This window comes from Scyliorhinus canicula, chromosome 28 (assembly GCF_902713615.1).
Source record: "Scyliorhinus canicula chromosome 28, sScyCan1.1, whole genome shotgun sequence".
NCBI classification, from domain to species: Eukaryota; Metazoa; Chordata; class Chondrichthyes; order Carcharhiniformes; family Scyliorhinidae; genus Scyliorhinus; species Scyliorhinus canicula.
The window spans coordinates 4,467,284-4,483,070 of record NC_052173.1 but is presented as its reverse complement, the minus strand read 5'-3'; the positions used below and the strand labels follow the sequence as shown (position 1 = coordinate 4,483,070).

General features: G+C 49.5%; 1 protein-coding gene across 1 annotated transcript in view; it reads right to left on the bottom strand.

Annotated features, from left to right (window-relative positions):
* The window catches only part of LOC119958195 (rho guanine nucleotide exchange factor 25-like), a 126,492-nt gene that overhangs the window by 80,993 nt on the left and 29,712 nt on the right, over window positions 1-15,787 (bottom strand). The window contains exons 3-5 of the mRNA XM_038786567.1: window positions 12,489-12,555; window positions 8,091-8,194; window positions 337-406 (exon numbers count right to left, since the gene is read on the bottom strand). Of these exons, the coding sequence (XP_038642495.1) occupies window positions 337-406; window positions 8,091-8,194; window positions 12,489-12,555 (241 nt within the window). The remainder of the gene's footprint in view (window positions 1-336; window positions 407-8,090; window positions 8,195-12,488; window positions 12,556-15,787) is intronic.

Below are 15,787 nucleotides of genomic sequence, written 5' to 3'. Positions count from 1 at the left end.
CGAGGGCGGGTGGGTAAGTGGGAGGGTCAGTGAGCAGGGCACAGAGCATGTGGCCTCACTGCCCCGGTATCGATACCCCTTGCAACATGTCTGGGACCTCGGGGGGCGAGCGTGAGCACTCTGGCACGAAGGACGCAAGTTCTGAGATGTCACAATTCTCCGAAGCTCAAATCTCAGGGTTCATTTCAAAACTCTTAACACTTTTGCGCTGGAGCTCACAAGAAAAACTTAAATAACACGGAGGGGTGGAGAGATGGAAACATTAATGAAAGATGGAGATGGGGTTGTTTTAGGTCAGTTATTTGAAGAATGCAAGCAGACACACTGACGACTCACATGTTTTATGAAAAGCTCTGCTAGTCTCTCCGGCTCCTCTAGGCATTTCTCCAGCTCTCCTAAGAAATAGCTGTGAATGGAAGACAGATAATTTAAAATAATAACCTGCCCTACACACCAGCTCCCCCAGGATTCTCTCTGGCACAGCGTGTTGAAGTGATACATTCTGCACTGTGAGATGAGATTTAACACACGTGGGACGTGCTTCAAACGAACGAACAGACGTACAACTCGCTTTGAGGTGCTGCGTTAAAGTTGGACTGTTCACAGTGTGGGCAAGCCAGCACTGGGTGCCACCACCATTAGTCACATGGTCCTCCATGCCCGGTTAACTCAGCTCCTTCACAGAAGGACGGGAGGTGACACAAATCTCTTTAAGATCATGAAAGGTTGGATGGCGGAGGCGAAGAAATGTTTGCACTTGTCAGGGGAGGCCAACGCCCGTGGCCATCGACTGACGATATTCACAAATAAACCAATTGGGAATTCAAGGGAAACCACTCCATCCATCAACAATTAGAGTCAAACTGGCTGTGACAAGGAGCAGAATTTTACACTTCCCCATCGGTCGGCCTGAAGGTGGTTGGAGGTGGGGATAAGGTCTGACACGTGGCCGGTCTACCCCCCCCCCCCCCCCCCCCCCCCCCCGCCACCTCCCCGACCTGTCTCCCATTTTACATGGGGTGGTGGAGGCATTAGTGACCCACTTGCCCGAGGGCCTGAAGGGGCTAATTGATGGTCAATCAGGGCCTCATTCCACCTCTGCCACTTTTACCCGTGGCAGGGGGCGGGCCCAAGCCAGGTGGGGAGTGTGGCAGCCTTTGCTGGTTTTGGGCAAGTTGGGGAGGGGATAACGTGCTATGGTGGCCTTCGATGCCCATCGGAGGCAACCCCCCCCCCCCCCCCACTGCCAATCCCCCCACCCCCTGTCACCTCTCCCACCAGCCTCTCAAACCCTGCTCTCCCCTTCACCAACCCCCCCCTTTTCTGGGATCTGCCATCCAGGCCCTGCCGATAGGCCGCACCTTACCATCAGTCAAATGGGCCTCCATTACCTCCTCTTCTTTGGGGTCAGGCTGTCATACTGGCAGCAGCCACCAGCCAAAGCTGTGGATTTTGTTGCAATTCACACGTATTTTTAATATCACATATTTGACCTAAAAAGGAGAGGGCCTTTTGCTGAATGTTATTGAAAACGCTCTCTAATTTGCTGCATGGGAATTAATTGCTTCCATTTAGATATTTTAAAAGCTCTTTCTCCCACAGGCTGTGGACAATCAATTACTCCACGATTTAAAAAAAAAAGTTTTAATTAATTTTTCTTTTTCTTTCCAAAAAGGAAGGTTTTGCCAAATAGCAGCTGGAGGATTTATACTCGTCTTGATGCCCATGTGAGACCATTTCAGTCAGAGATGGCTCCAGTAAATTTAGAATTAACCAAATTACTTCTAATTCTGCCCCAATGCCGTCCGTTCAAACTGGTGTTGCATTTCCACAGAAGGGAATAGGGATCTTAGAGCTCTCGCCTTGACAGTAACAATTTTTGGCATTGCCAACGGTGCATTTTGCCTGGCTTTGCACAATTCTTTTGCCACAATTGACATTTTTAACACCATCAGAATTCATACAATGCCTGGGGACCGGTTTAGGCCAGTTGGCTGGACAGCTGGTTTGTGACGCAGAGGAAAGCCAGCAGCGTGGGTTCAATTCGCCGTACTGGCTGAGGCTATCCATGAAGGCCCCGCCTTCTCAACCTTGACCCTTGCCTGAGGTGTGGTGACCCTCAGGTTAAACCACCACCAGTCAGCTCTCCCCTCTCACAGGGGAAAGCAGCCAATGGTCATTTGGGACAAGAGTGACTTCACCTATTGCCCGCAATGCAGTAAACATTTTAAGTTGACTCAACTGGGTTCGACCCATTTCCTGCACCTCTGTCCTCACCCCTTGTCCTCACTTTCCACCCCACCAGCCTCCGCCATTCATGCCAACCCCAGCATGATGCCACCGCGAGACACATCTTCCCATCACCCACCTCCTTGTCAGCATTCTGCAGGGTCCGCTCCCTCCGTGACACCCTGGTCCACTCTTCCATCACTCCCAACCCCTCACCCCCTTCCCACAGCACCTTCCCTTGCAATCACAGAAGGTGCAAAAGCTGCCCTTTCACCTCCTCCCTCCAAACTGCCCAAGGCCCCAAACAGTCCAAACAGCGTCAAATTCGCTGCTCCCAATGTGGTCTCCTCTACATCGGGGTGACCGCTTTGGGGAACACCTTCGCTCAGTCCGCAAACATGACCCCGGCCTTGCTGTCACATGTCATTCTAACCCACCATGTTGCTCTCATGCCCACGTGCCCTTTGGGGCAGCATGGTGGTTAGCATAAATGCTTCACAGCTCCAGGGTCCCAGGTTCGGTTCCCGGCTGGGTCACTGTCTGTGCGGAATCTGCACGTCCTCCCCGTGTGTGCGTGGGTTTCCTCCGGGTGCTCCGGTTTCCTCCCACAGTCCAAAGATGTGCAGGTTAGGTGGATTGGCCATGATAAATTGCCCTTAGTGTCCACAATTGCCCTTAGTGTTGGGTGGGGTTACTGGGTTATGGGGATAGGGTGGAGGTGTTGAACTTGGGGAGGGTGCTCTTTCCAAGAGCCGGTGCAGACTCGATGGGCCGAATGGCCTCCTTCTGCACTGTAAATTCTATGGATTTGGGTTTTCGAAGGGGATAGCCATACTATCATTTCCCTTAGGCATTCCCTCAGTAACTACTCTTCCGTTCTAGTGCTGTTTTTAGTGATGTTCACTGAGGGACAAATATTGGTCAGGACCCCGGGGAGAAACGCTCCTGCTCTTATTGTTGAAATGGGAAGAGACTTCGGGGAGCTCCGATGCAGAGGGATCTGGGTGTCCTTGTGCATGAGTCACAGAAAACAAGCAGTAACAGCAGATAATAAGGAAAGCAAATGGTGATAGCAAAAGTATAAAGGTAAGGAAGCGTTGTTGCATCTATCCAAGGCACCTAGAGTATTATTAATAATCTTTATTAGTGTCACAAGTAGGCTTACATTAACACTGCAATGAAGTTACTGTGAAAAGCCCCTAGTCGCCACATTCCGGCACCTGTTCGGGTACACAGAGAGAGAATTCAGAATGTCCAATTCACCTAACAGCACGTCTTTCGGGACTTGTGGGAGGAAACCGGAGCACCCGGAGGAAACCCACGCAGACACGGGGAGAATGTGCAGACCCCGCACAGACAGTGACCCAAACCGGGAATCGAACCCGGGTCCCTGGAGCTGCGAAGCAACAGTACTAACCACTGTGCTACCATGCCGCCCATATTCTGCACGGTTTTGGTTCCCTTATTTGAGGAAAGATGTTGTGGCATTGGAGGCAGTTCGGAGGAGGTTCAGCGGATTGATTCCAGAGATGAGGAGTTTGTCGTGTGAGGAGAGATGGAACAGTTCGCAGAGTCTCCAGAGTTTCGAAGAATGAGGGCAGATCAAATTGAGATTTATGAGATGGTCAAAGATATGGACAAAGTAGACGTGGAGAGAGTGCTTCCTCCTGTGGGGCAATTCTAGAGCGAGAGGTCATAATCTTGGAATAAAAGGTAGCGAATAAAAAGGTACCAGGGGCAGCACGGTAGCATGGTGTGTAGCATAAATGCTTCACAGCTCCAGGGTCCCAGGTTCGATTCCCGGCTGGGTCACTGTCTGTGTGGAGTCTGCACGTCCTCCCCGTGTGTGCGTGGGTTTCCTCCGGGTGCTCCGGTTTCCTCCCACAGTCCAAAGATGTGCGGGTTAGGTGGATTGGCCATGATAAATTGCCCGTAGTGTCCTAAAAGTAGGGTTAAGGGGGGGTTGTTGGGTTACGGGTATAGGGTGGATACGTGGGTTTGAGTAGGGCGATCATTGCTCGGCACAACATCGAGGGCCGAAGGGCCTGTTCTGTGCTGTACTGTTCTACTGTTCTATGTTCTAAATTCGAAACAGATGTGAGGAAAAGCTACTTCTCCCAAAGGGTTGTGAATGTGTGGAATTCGCTACCCCAGAGCGTGCTGGATGCTGGGACAGTGATTGAACGAATCTGAATTTGACTGGGTTGAGGTTTGACGAGATGGAAAACGTAATCTGCATTAAGAATATGAATATTTGGTACAGAGGGCAGGAATTGTCAGCAGACTTGAGAAATAATTTATGTCAATGTGGTGAACACCATAGAATCAGTAATTACGGCACAGAATGAGATCATTTGGCCTATTGAGTGTAGCTGGATTGACACTGTGCCTGATTTTAATTCTGTACAAGTGGATGGGTTTTAAATAATTGCCCTGATCCTTTGATGGAACACACTAAGTAACATTTCCTAAGACCAGGCCTGCTGTGGGCACCTGTCTGCCAAGGGCAGCACGGTAGCATGGTGGTTAGCATAAATGCCTCTCAGCAGCAGGGTCCCAGGTTCGATTCCCGGCTGGGTCACTGTCTGTGCGGAGTCTGCACGTCCTCCCCGTGTGTGCGTGGGTTTCCTCCGGGTGCTCCGGTTTCCTCTCACAGTCCAAAGATGTGCGGGTTAGGTGGATTGGCCATGCTAAATTGCCCGTAGTGTCCTAAAAAGTAAGGTTAAGGGGGGGGTTGTTGGGTTACGGGTATAGGGTGGATACGTGGGTTTGAGTAGGGTGATCATTGCTTGGCACAACATCGAGGGCCGAAGGGCCTGTTCTGTGCTGTACTGTTCTATGTTCTATCACCCGCAACTTTCCAGTTGAAGGCTGGTAGAGTGTCTTCAGCCTGGATTCTGAACATTTACTCCTGCATTTGGCCTCGAACTCTACCCCCAACCTTACCCTTCCAAACTGAGCTACCTAATGAGGTCAGGCCTCACCCCAGACCCACTCCTTCATTTTCTCGTGATTTCCTTCCAGCGTTCAGCTCACTGCCCAAGGTACCAGCCCCTAATGAGTCAACTCACACACAGACCTCTGCAAATGCTCGTATCCCAGAGAGGATCAATGTACCCAGCAACAACAACAAACAAAATCTCCAGAAAGTTCTGCGATTCAATCAAGCAAATTAAGGAACAATGATTGAGCCACTTGTAGCCTTGAAAGAAAACGTACTCTTCCATCTTTCAGCCTTGGTCAAACATTGCAAAATGTTGAAACAAATTTTCCCAATTCAGGGGCAATTTAGCGTGGCCAATCCACCTACCCTGCACATCTTTGGGTTGTGGGGGTGAGACCCCCAGCACGAGGGCAGCACGGTAGCATCGTGGTTAGCACAAATGCTTCACAGCTCCAGGGTCCCAGGTTCGTTTCCCGGCTGGGTCACTGTCTGTGCGGAGTCTGCACATCCTCCCTGTGTGTGCGTGGGTTTCCTCCGGGTGCTCCGGTTTCCTCCCACAGTCCAAAGATGTGCAGGTTAGGTGGATTGGCCATGATAAATTGCCCTTAGTTTCCAAAATTGCCCTTAGTGTTGGGTGGGGCTACTGGGTTATGGGGATAGGGTGGAGGTGTTGACCTTGGGTAGGGTGCTCTTTCCAAGAGCCGGTGCAGACTCAATGGGCCGAATGGCCTCCTTCTGCACTGTAAATTGTGTGTGTGTATGTGTGTGACCCACGCAGACACGGGGAGAATGTGCAAACTCCACACGGACAGTGACCCGGGGCCGGGATCGAACCCGGGTCCTCGCGCTGTGAGGCAGCAGTGCTAACCACTGTGCCACTGTGCCGCCCAAGACGCAGAGTAAAGCTCAACTCTGGTTTAGTCGTAATTCTCAACTGTGGTTATGGAATAGCATGCCCTGTGACAGTCCTGGCATTCCCTGAGTTGAAATGCCAATTGAGGAGCATTTCTGTGCCACGGGGGCGGTGGGCTTTGGAATATTGCCAATTTGTGCCCATTAGGATCAGTGTTTGGATGGCCAGAACTTGTATTCCACAGGACTTGGGAAGATTTTCATTCACCTAGCTTGGATTTGATCTCTGGCCCCAGTGGTTAAGGAGAATCACCCACTGGGTGGCATTTTGAGAAGCAATGCCACAAGCAATGTGTGGCATCTCCGAGTGGACACAATTACCAACTTGATTGAGGTTATTGAAGATGTGACAAAGAAAATTGATGAGGGAAGGGTTGTGGATGTAGTTCATATGGACTTTAATAAGGCGTTTGACAAGGTCCCACATGGCAGACTGGTACCAAAACTAAAATCACATGGATTCAGGGTGGGCTGGTTAGATGGATACAGGACCGGTTTGGTTATGGAAGACAGAGAGTAACGGTGGAAGGGTGTTTTTCAGAATGGAGATCTGTAGCTAGTGGGGTTCCACAGGGATCAGTGCTGGGACCTCTGCTGTTTGTAGTATATATATAAATGATCTGGAGGAAAATGTGGGTGGTGTGATTACTAAGTTTGTGGATCACACAGATTGGCGGAGTTGCTGATAGTGTCGAGGATTGTCAGAGGATACAACAGGATTATAGATAGATTGGAGACTTGGGCACAGAAATGGCAGATGGAGTTTAATCCGGACAAATGCGAGGTGATGCATTTTGGAGAATCAAATCTAGGTATGAATTATACTGTAAATGGCAGAAGACTTAGGAACATTAACATACAGAGGGATCTGGGTGTGCAGGTCTACAGTTCCCTAAAAGTGGCAACGCAGATGGCCAAGGTGATTAAGAAGGCGTATGCCATGCTTGCCTTCATCAGCCGGGGCACTGAGTACAGCAGTTGGGAAATCATGTTACAGCTGTATAAAACCCTGGTTAGGCCGCATTTGGAGTACTGCGTGCAGTTCTGGTCACCACTTTATCAGAATTATAGAATTTACAGTGCAGAAGGAGGCCATTCGGCCCATCGAGTCTGCACCGGCTCCTGGAAAGAGCACTCTACCCAAGGTTAACACCTCCACCCTATCCCCATAACCCAGTAACCCCACCCAACACTAAGGGCAATTTAGCATGGCCAATCCACCTAACCTGCACATCTTTGGACTGTGGGAGGAAACCGGAGCACCCGGAGGAAACCCACGCACACACGGGGAGAACGTGCAGACTCCACACAGACAGTGACCCAAGCCGGGAATCGAACCTGGGACCCTGGAGCTGTGAAGTGATTGTGCTAACCACCATGCTACCGTGCTGCCCGTGGAAGCTTTGGAGAGAGGGCAAAGAAGGTTCACCAGGATGTTCCCTGGTCTAGAGGGTGTTGGCTACGAGGAGAGGTTGAATAAACTAGGATTTGTTTCACTGGAAAGACGGAGGCTGAGGGGAGACCTGATAGAGGTCGACAGATTTCTGAGAGGCACAGACAGGGTGGACAGTCAGAGGCTTTTTCCAAGAGTGGAAGTGTCAATTACAGGGGGGCGCAGGTTCAAGGTGAGAGGGGGAAAGATTAAGGGAGATGTGCGGGGTATGTTTTTCACACAGAGAGTGGTGGGTGCCTGGAACCTGAGGATGTGGTGGAAGCAGCACATGAGCAACATTTAAGAGGCACCTGGATGGGTCCATGAATAGGGAGGAAATAGAGGGATACGGACCGAGTAAAGGCAGGAGGTTTTTTTTCAGTTAGGGCAGCATGGTCGGCACAGGCTTGGAGGGCCGAAGGGCCTGTTCCTGTGCTGTACGTTTCTTTGTTCTTTATGACCAACCCAACCCCGCAGGGCTAAGCAAAAATCATGACTTGGTGCATGCCCCCAAACAAAAAAGCTGGCGCACAATAGAATCCGAACTGTCGTGTTGGCAGGAAGAGTTCTTACTTCTTGTGCCATTCATAGATCTGGTGAATGTTTCCAAATACTATTTTATCTTTCCCTTTCAGGTCTTCAGGAACTCCTTTTTCATTCATTGTTGCAATATAACCCTGGAAAAGAAAAGAGCATCTTTAATTTGGTTCTAATGGAGACTGGCTGAACATTCACGGGGGAGCTTTTGAGGTATCCTCAGAACAAAGAACAAAGAAAATTACAGCACGGAAACAGGCCCTTTGGCCCTCCCAGCCTGCGCCGATCCAGATCCTTTATCTAAACCTGTCTCCTATTTTCTAAGGATCTACTTCCCTCTGTTCCCCGCCTGTTCATATATCTGTCTAGATGCATCTTAAATGATGCTATCGTGCCCGCCTCTACCACCTCCGCTGGCAAAGCGTTCCAGGCACCTACCACCCTCTGCGTAAAAAACTTTCCACGCACATCTCCCTTAAACTTTCCCCCTCTCACCTTGAAATCATGACCCCTTGTAACTGACACCCCCACTCTTGGAAAAAGCTTGTTGCTATCCACTCTGTCCATACCTCTCATAATTTTGTAGACCTCAATCAGGTCCCCCCTCAACCTCCATCTTTCCAACGAAAACAATCCGAATCTACTCAACCTTTCTTCATAGCTAGCACCCTCCATACCAGGCAACATCCTGGTGAACCTCCTCTGCACCCTCTCCAAGGCATCCACATCCTTCTGGTAATGTGGCGACCAGAACTGCACGCAGTATTCCAAATGTGGCCTAACCAAAGTCCTATACAACTGTAACATGACCTGCCAACTCTTGTACTCAATACCCCGTCCGATGAAGGCAAGCATGCTGTATGCCTTCTTGACCACTCTATCCACCTGCGTTGCCACCTTCAGGGTACAATGGACCTGAACTCCCAGATCTCTCTGTACACCAATTTTCCCCAGGACACTTCCATTGACCGTATAGTCCGCTCTTGAATTAGATCTTCCAAAATGCATCACCTCGCATTTGCCTGGATTGAACTCCATCTGCCATTTCTTTGCCCAACTCTCCAATCTATCTATATTTTGTTGTATTCTCTGACAAGGTGGTAGGTATCGAGGTCAGTTACCATCTTGAGGCCAGTAAGGATGGCACCCCATATTATGACTCGATGGTCGGCATGATGTGGAGATGCTGGTGTTGGACTGGGGTGGGCACAGTAAGAAGTCTCACAACACCAGTCCAACAGGTTTATTTGAAATCACTAGCTCTTGGAGCGCAGCTCCTTCCTCAGGTGAAGTGGAGGCAGGTTCACAATCACAGCTTATACAGGAAGAGACACAATGGCAAAATAATTACAGATTGAAATGTGAAGAATGGTTGGAATGTCAGTCTTTACAGGTAAACAAGTCTTTACAGGAACAGACAGTGTGAGTGGAGTGAGAGATAATCCCAGGTAATCGAGGTGTGAATTGTCTCATGCTGGGACAGTCAGTAGGATTCTGCAAACCCGGGCAGTATGGTGGGGGGTGAATGTTATGTGACCTGAACCCGAGATCCCAGTTGAGGCCGTCCTCATGCGTGCGGAACTTGGCTACCAGTTTCTGCTCGGCGATTCTGCATTGTCGCGTGTCTTGAAAGCCGCTTTGGAGAACGTTTACCCGGAGATCAGAGGCTGAATGTCCTCGACTGCTGAAGTGTTTCCCGACTGGAAGGGAACATTCCTGCCTGGTGTCCGTTCATCCGTTGTCGCAGTGTCTGCATGGTCTCGCCGATGTACCACGCTTCAGGAGACATCCTTTCCTGCAGCGTATGAGGTAGACAACATTGGCCGAGTTGCACGAGTATGTACCGCATACCTGGTACATGTAAAGGCTTGTTTACCTGTAAAGACTCACATTCCAACCATTCTTCACATTTCAATCAGTAATTATCTTGCCATTGTGTCTCTTCCTGTATAAGCTGTGATTGTGAATCTGCCTCCACTTTACTTGAGGAAGGAGCAGTGATTGCAAATAAACCTGTTGGACTTTAACCTGGTGTTGTGAAATTTCATACGGTGACTGTTAGATAACAATTTACTTAACCAGATTCAATTACTGACTGGAATTAGAAGCTATTACCTCCAGAATATAAGCAATGAACATACGACAGTGCTGGCCAACCCCAGGCAGTGAGTAGGCCGTATAAGTGACCCTCCTTCATCTCAATGAGCCACAAGATTGAAATCAGGATTGTTCACTGACCGTGATCCCATTAATAAGATTAAATACATTTAATACACGGTAAATATTTCATAACGAGTTATAGAAAATGCTTCATCATTTCTATATTAAAGGAACTCTCATCAACTTCAAATGGTGAAAACAATGAAAATATTTCCACTTTGGACACAGAGGGAGCGCACGGCTCTCACACTCAATGTTGTGGGCAATCAGCACACACCTGTGCTGTACTGTTCTATGTTCTATGTTCTACCTCACTTCACTTGTCCTCGCTTTACGTGTGAATCACTTCAGTCACACCGGCAGGAAACAAACTACCCAGACGTAAATCAGCGGAATGTGGCGACCCTGCACGGGGGGGGGGGAACGGTCAATAAAATGTCTCGTGGGCCCCACTCAGAACCCAGATGGGCCGAAGGTGGCCCCAGGGCCACAGGTTTCCCACTACTGACATAAGAAAACAGGAGCAGGAGTAGGCCATTCAGCCCCTCGAGCCTGCTCCGCCGTCCAATGAGATCATGGCTGATCCTTCACTTCAACACCATTTTCCTGCACTAGCCCCGTTTCCGTTGATGTTTCCAATATGTGGAAACCTATCGATCTCAGTCTCGAACATACTCAATGACCACAGCACTCTGGAGCAGACAATCCCAAAGATTCACCACACCTTAAGGACTTTGGCACCATCGAGCAATAGGCAAGCGCTCAACCATGAAACAGACAGTCACTGTCTGTGCGGGTCAATGACAAAGGCAGTAGCTTGCTGCAGTGCAGCCCAAATGTTGTCTGTTTAATTGTCCCCTCAATTGCTTTAATATGTCCCTGCACATGGGTAGCGTTGCCACCTCAGTGAATGGTCTCCTGGCACAATAAACATAACCACATGAAAACTAATAAGAGATGCTGAAAATAAAATCAAGGCGACGTTAATCCCTTGACATTGGTATGATGTAAAATTGCTACCTAATCATAGAATTTACAATGCAGAAGGAGACCATTCGGCCCATCAAGTCTACACCAGCCCTTGGGAAAGAACACCCCACTTAAGCCCACGCCTCCAGCCTATCCCTGTAATCCAGTGACCCCACGTAATCGTTTTGGACACTAAGGGACAATTTAACATGGCCAATCCACCTAACCTGCACATCTTTGGACACTAAGGGCAATTTAGCATGGCCAATCCACCTAACCTGTACATCTTTGGACACTATGGGACAATTTAGCACGGCCAATCCACCCAACCTGCACATCTTTGGACACTAAGGGACAATTTAACATGGCCAATCCACCTAACCTGCACATCTTTGGACACTAAGGGACAATTTAACATGGCCAATCCACCTAACCTGCACATCTTTGGACACTAAGGGACAATTTAACATGGCCAATCCACCTAACCTGTACATCTTTGGACACTAAGGGACAATTTAGCATGGCCAATCCACCTAACCTGCACATCTTTGGACACTAAGGGACAATTTAGCATGGCCAATCCACCTAACCTGTACATCTTTGGACACTAAGGGACAATTTAACACGGCCAATCCACCTAACCTGTACATCTTTGGACACTAAGGGACAATTTAACATGGCCAATCCACCTAACCTGTACATCTTTGGACACTAAGGGACAATTTAGCATAGCCAATCCACCTAACCTGTACATCTTTGGGCACTAAGGGACAGTTTATCATGGCCAATCCACCTAACCTGTACATCTTTGGACACTAAGGGACAATTTAACATGGCCAATCCACCTAACCTGCACATCTTTGTACACTAAGGGACAATTTAACATGGCCAATCCACCTAACCTATACATCTTTGGGCACTAAGGGACAATTTAACATGGCCAATCCACCTAACCTGCACATCTTTGGACACTAAGGGACAATTTAGCATGGTCAATCCACCTAACCTGCACATCTTTGGACTGTGGGAGGAAACCGGAGCACCCGGAGGAAACTCACGCACGGGGAGAATGTGCAGACTCCGCACAGACAGTGACCCAAGCTGGGAATCGAACATGAGACCATGGAGCTGTGAAGCAACAGTGCTAACCACTGTGCTACCGTGCTGCCCGCACAACCATTTGTACATATCTAGCGTATTTAATGCAGCAAAATGGCCCAAGGCACCTGTAAGAATGTGACAAGTTATTGAAACAGCTTAACATCCCGAAAATGATTATATTAAAATTATAAAAGCAAGTTGTACCTCCACTATAAAACCCAGGTCAGCCACATACAAATTTTCTGTTTCTACAAGTTCTTGGAGCACATACCTGTGTCGAAAGAACAGAAGTTGTCAGTAACATACAGGATTAAAAGACATGAGTGATGCCACGACTCTCAGTAATAGTGACCAGGAAACCAGGACCCAAATTGTCGTAAAAACCCATCTGGTTCACTAATGTCCTTTAGGGACGGAAATCTGCCGTCCTTACCCGGTCTGGCCTACATGTGACTCCAGACCCACAGCAATGTGGTTGACCCTTTACTGCTCTCTGAAATGGCCGAGAGAGACACTGGGTTCTATCAAATGGCTACAGACTAGTCAAATAAAAATAAAACCAGATGGACCACCCGGTATTGGCCTGGGCAGCGGAAACGACAACAGCAAACCCAGCCCTGGCAACCCTTCAAAGTCCTCCTTACTAACATCTGGGGGGCTTGTGTTAAAGCTGAAAGAGCTGTCTCACAGACTAGTTTAGCAACAGCCTGACATAGTCATACTCACAGAATCATACCTTACAGACAATATCCCAGACAGCAGTATCACCATTTCTGGATACGTCCTGTCTCACCGGCAAGACAGACCCAGCAGAGGTGGCCGCACAGTGGGATACAGTCAGGAGGGAGTTTCCCTGGGAGTCCTCAACATTGACGCTGGACCCCATGCAGTCTCATGGCTTCAGGTTAAACATGGGCAAGGAAACCTCCTGCTGATTCCCACGTATCGGCCACCATCAGCTGGTGAATCAGTACTCCTCCATGTTGAACACCACTTGGAGGAAGCACTGAGGGTGGCAATGGGCACAGAACATACTCTGGGTGGGGGACTTAATAATAATCTTTATTAGTGCCACAGTAGGCTTACATTAACACTGCAATGAAGTTACTGTGAAAAGCCCCTAGTCGCCACATTCCGGCGCCTGTTCGGGGACACAGAGGGAGAATTCAGAATGTCCAATTCACCCAACAGCACGTCTTTCGGGACTTGTGGGAGGAAACCGGAGCACCCGAAGGAAACCCACGCACACACGGGGAGAACGTGCAGACTCCGCACAGACAGTGACCCAAGCCGGGAATCGAACCTGGGACCCTGGCACTGTGAATCAACAGTGCGAACCATAGTTTCATAGAATTTACAGTGCAGGAGGAGGCCATTCGGCCCATCAAGTCTGTACCGGCTCTTGGAAAGAGCACCCTACCCAAGCCCACACCCCCACCCTATCCCCGTAACCCAGTAACCCCACCCAATACAAAGGGCAATTTTGGTCACTAAGGGCAATTTAACATGGCCAATCCACCTAACCTGCACATCTTTGGACTGTGGGAGGAAACCGGAGCACCCAGAGGAAACCCACGCAGACACGGGGAGAACGTGCAGACTCCGCACAGACAGTGACCCAAGCCGGGAATCGAACCTGGGACACTGGAGCTGTGAAGCAATTGTGCTAACCACTGTGCTACCGTGCCGCCTACCGATGCCTATCACCAAGAGTGGCTCAGTTACCCCACCACAGACCGAGCTGGCCGGGTCCTAAAGGACATCGCTGCTAGACAGGGACTGCAACAGGTGGTGAGGGAACCAACAAGAGGGAACAACATACTTGACCTCATCCTCACCAACCTGCCTGCTGCAGATGCATCTGTCCATGACAGTATCGGTAGGAGTGACCACCGCACAGTCCTTGTGGAGACAGAAGTCCCGTCTTCACATTGAGGATACCTTCCATCGTGTTGTGTGGCATTACCACCGTGCTAAATGGGATAGACTTTGAACAGATTTAGCAACTCAAGACTGGGCATCCATGAGGTGCTGTGGGCCATTAGCAGCAGCAGAATTCTATTCAACCACAATCTACAATCTCATGGCCCAGCATATCTCCCACTCTACCATTACCACCAAGCCAGGGGATCAACCCTGGTTCAATGAAGAGTGAAGGGCAGCATGCCAGGAGCAGCATCAGGCATACTGAAAAATGAGGTGCCAACCTGGTGAAGCTTCAGCACAGGGACTACTTGTGTGTCAAATAACAGCAAGTAATAGACAGAGCTCAGCGATTCCACAACGAACAGATCAGATCTAAGCTCTGCAGTCCTGCCACATCCAGCCGTGAATGGTGGTGGCCAATTAAACAACTCACTGGAGGAGGAGGCTCCACAACTATCCCCATCCTCAATGATGGAGGAGCCCAGCACATCTGTGCAAAAGACAAGGCTGAGGCATTCGCAACAATCTTCAGCCAGAAGTGCCGAGTGGATGATCCATCTCGGTCTCCTCCGGAGGTCCCAGCATCACAGATGTCAATCTTCAGCCAATAACATTCACTTGTTCTTCAGTTTTGCTTTCACTGAGCAATGACCTTTGTTCTCTTCGTAACAAATTCTCCTATCTTACCTTTATGCCACTATCAGCACCTTCTTTAGTCCTTAATGCTACCATTAACACTCCCTTTGTCTTGTGTTCTTTGTCAATCTTTGTCAATCTCTCCTTAGCTCCAACCTATCCCTGACTTCCTATTCTGCCCTACCTACTTCACCCCCCCCCCCCCCCCCCCCCACAACTGTATAATTAATCACATTTCTATCCCTCTTTAGCTCTGAAGAAGAGCCACGGGGACTCAAAACATTAACTCTGTTTCTCTCTCCACAGACGCTGCCAGACCTGCTGAGCTTATCCAGATTGCAGGAATTGACAGGGCAGGTAGAGATGAACTATTTTCCTCTGGTGTGGTGGGGGGGGGGGGGGGGGGGGGGGGGAGGGGAAGAGTCCTGAAAAAGGGGAGTCAGAACCTGAATATTCGAGCCAGGCCGTTCAGAGGGCGGTGTCAGGAAGAAACCCTCACACAAAGGGTAGAGGAAATCTGGAACTCACTCCCCCACAAAGCTGTTGAGACTGGCGCGGGGCAGTGAGTTCAAAACAGATTGATAGATTTCATAGAATTTGCAGCGCAGAAGGAGGCCATTCGGCCCATCGAGTCTGCACCGGCTCTTGGAAAGAGCACCCTACCCAAGCCCACACCTCCACCCTATCCCCATAACCCAGTAACCCCACCCAACACTAAGGGCAATTTGGACCCTGAGGACAATTTAGCATGGCCAATCCACCTAACCTGCACATCTTTGGACTGTGGGAGGAAACCGGAGTACCCGGAGGAAACCCACGCACACACGGGGAGAACATGCAGACTCCGCACAGACAGTGACCCAAGCCGGGAATCGAACCTGGGACCCTGGAGCTGTGAAGCATTTGTGCTAACCACTGTGCTACCGTGCTGCCCTTATTTG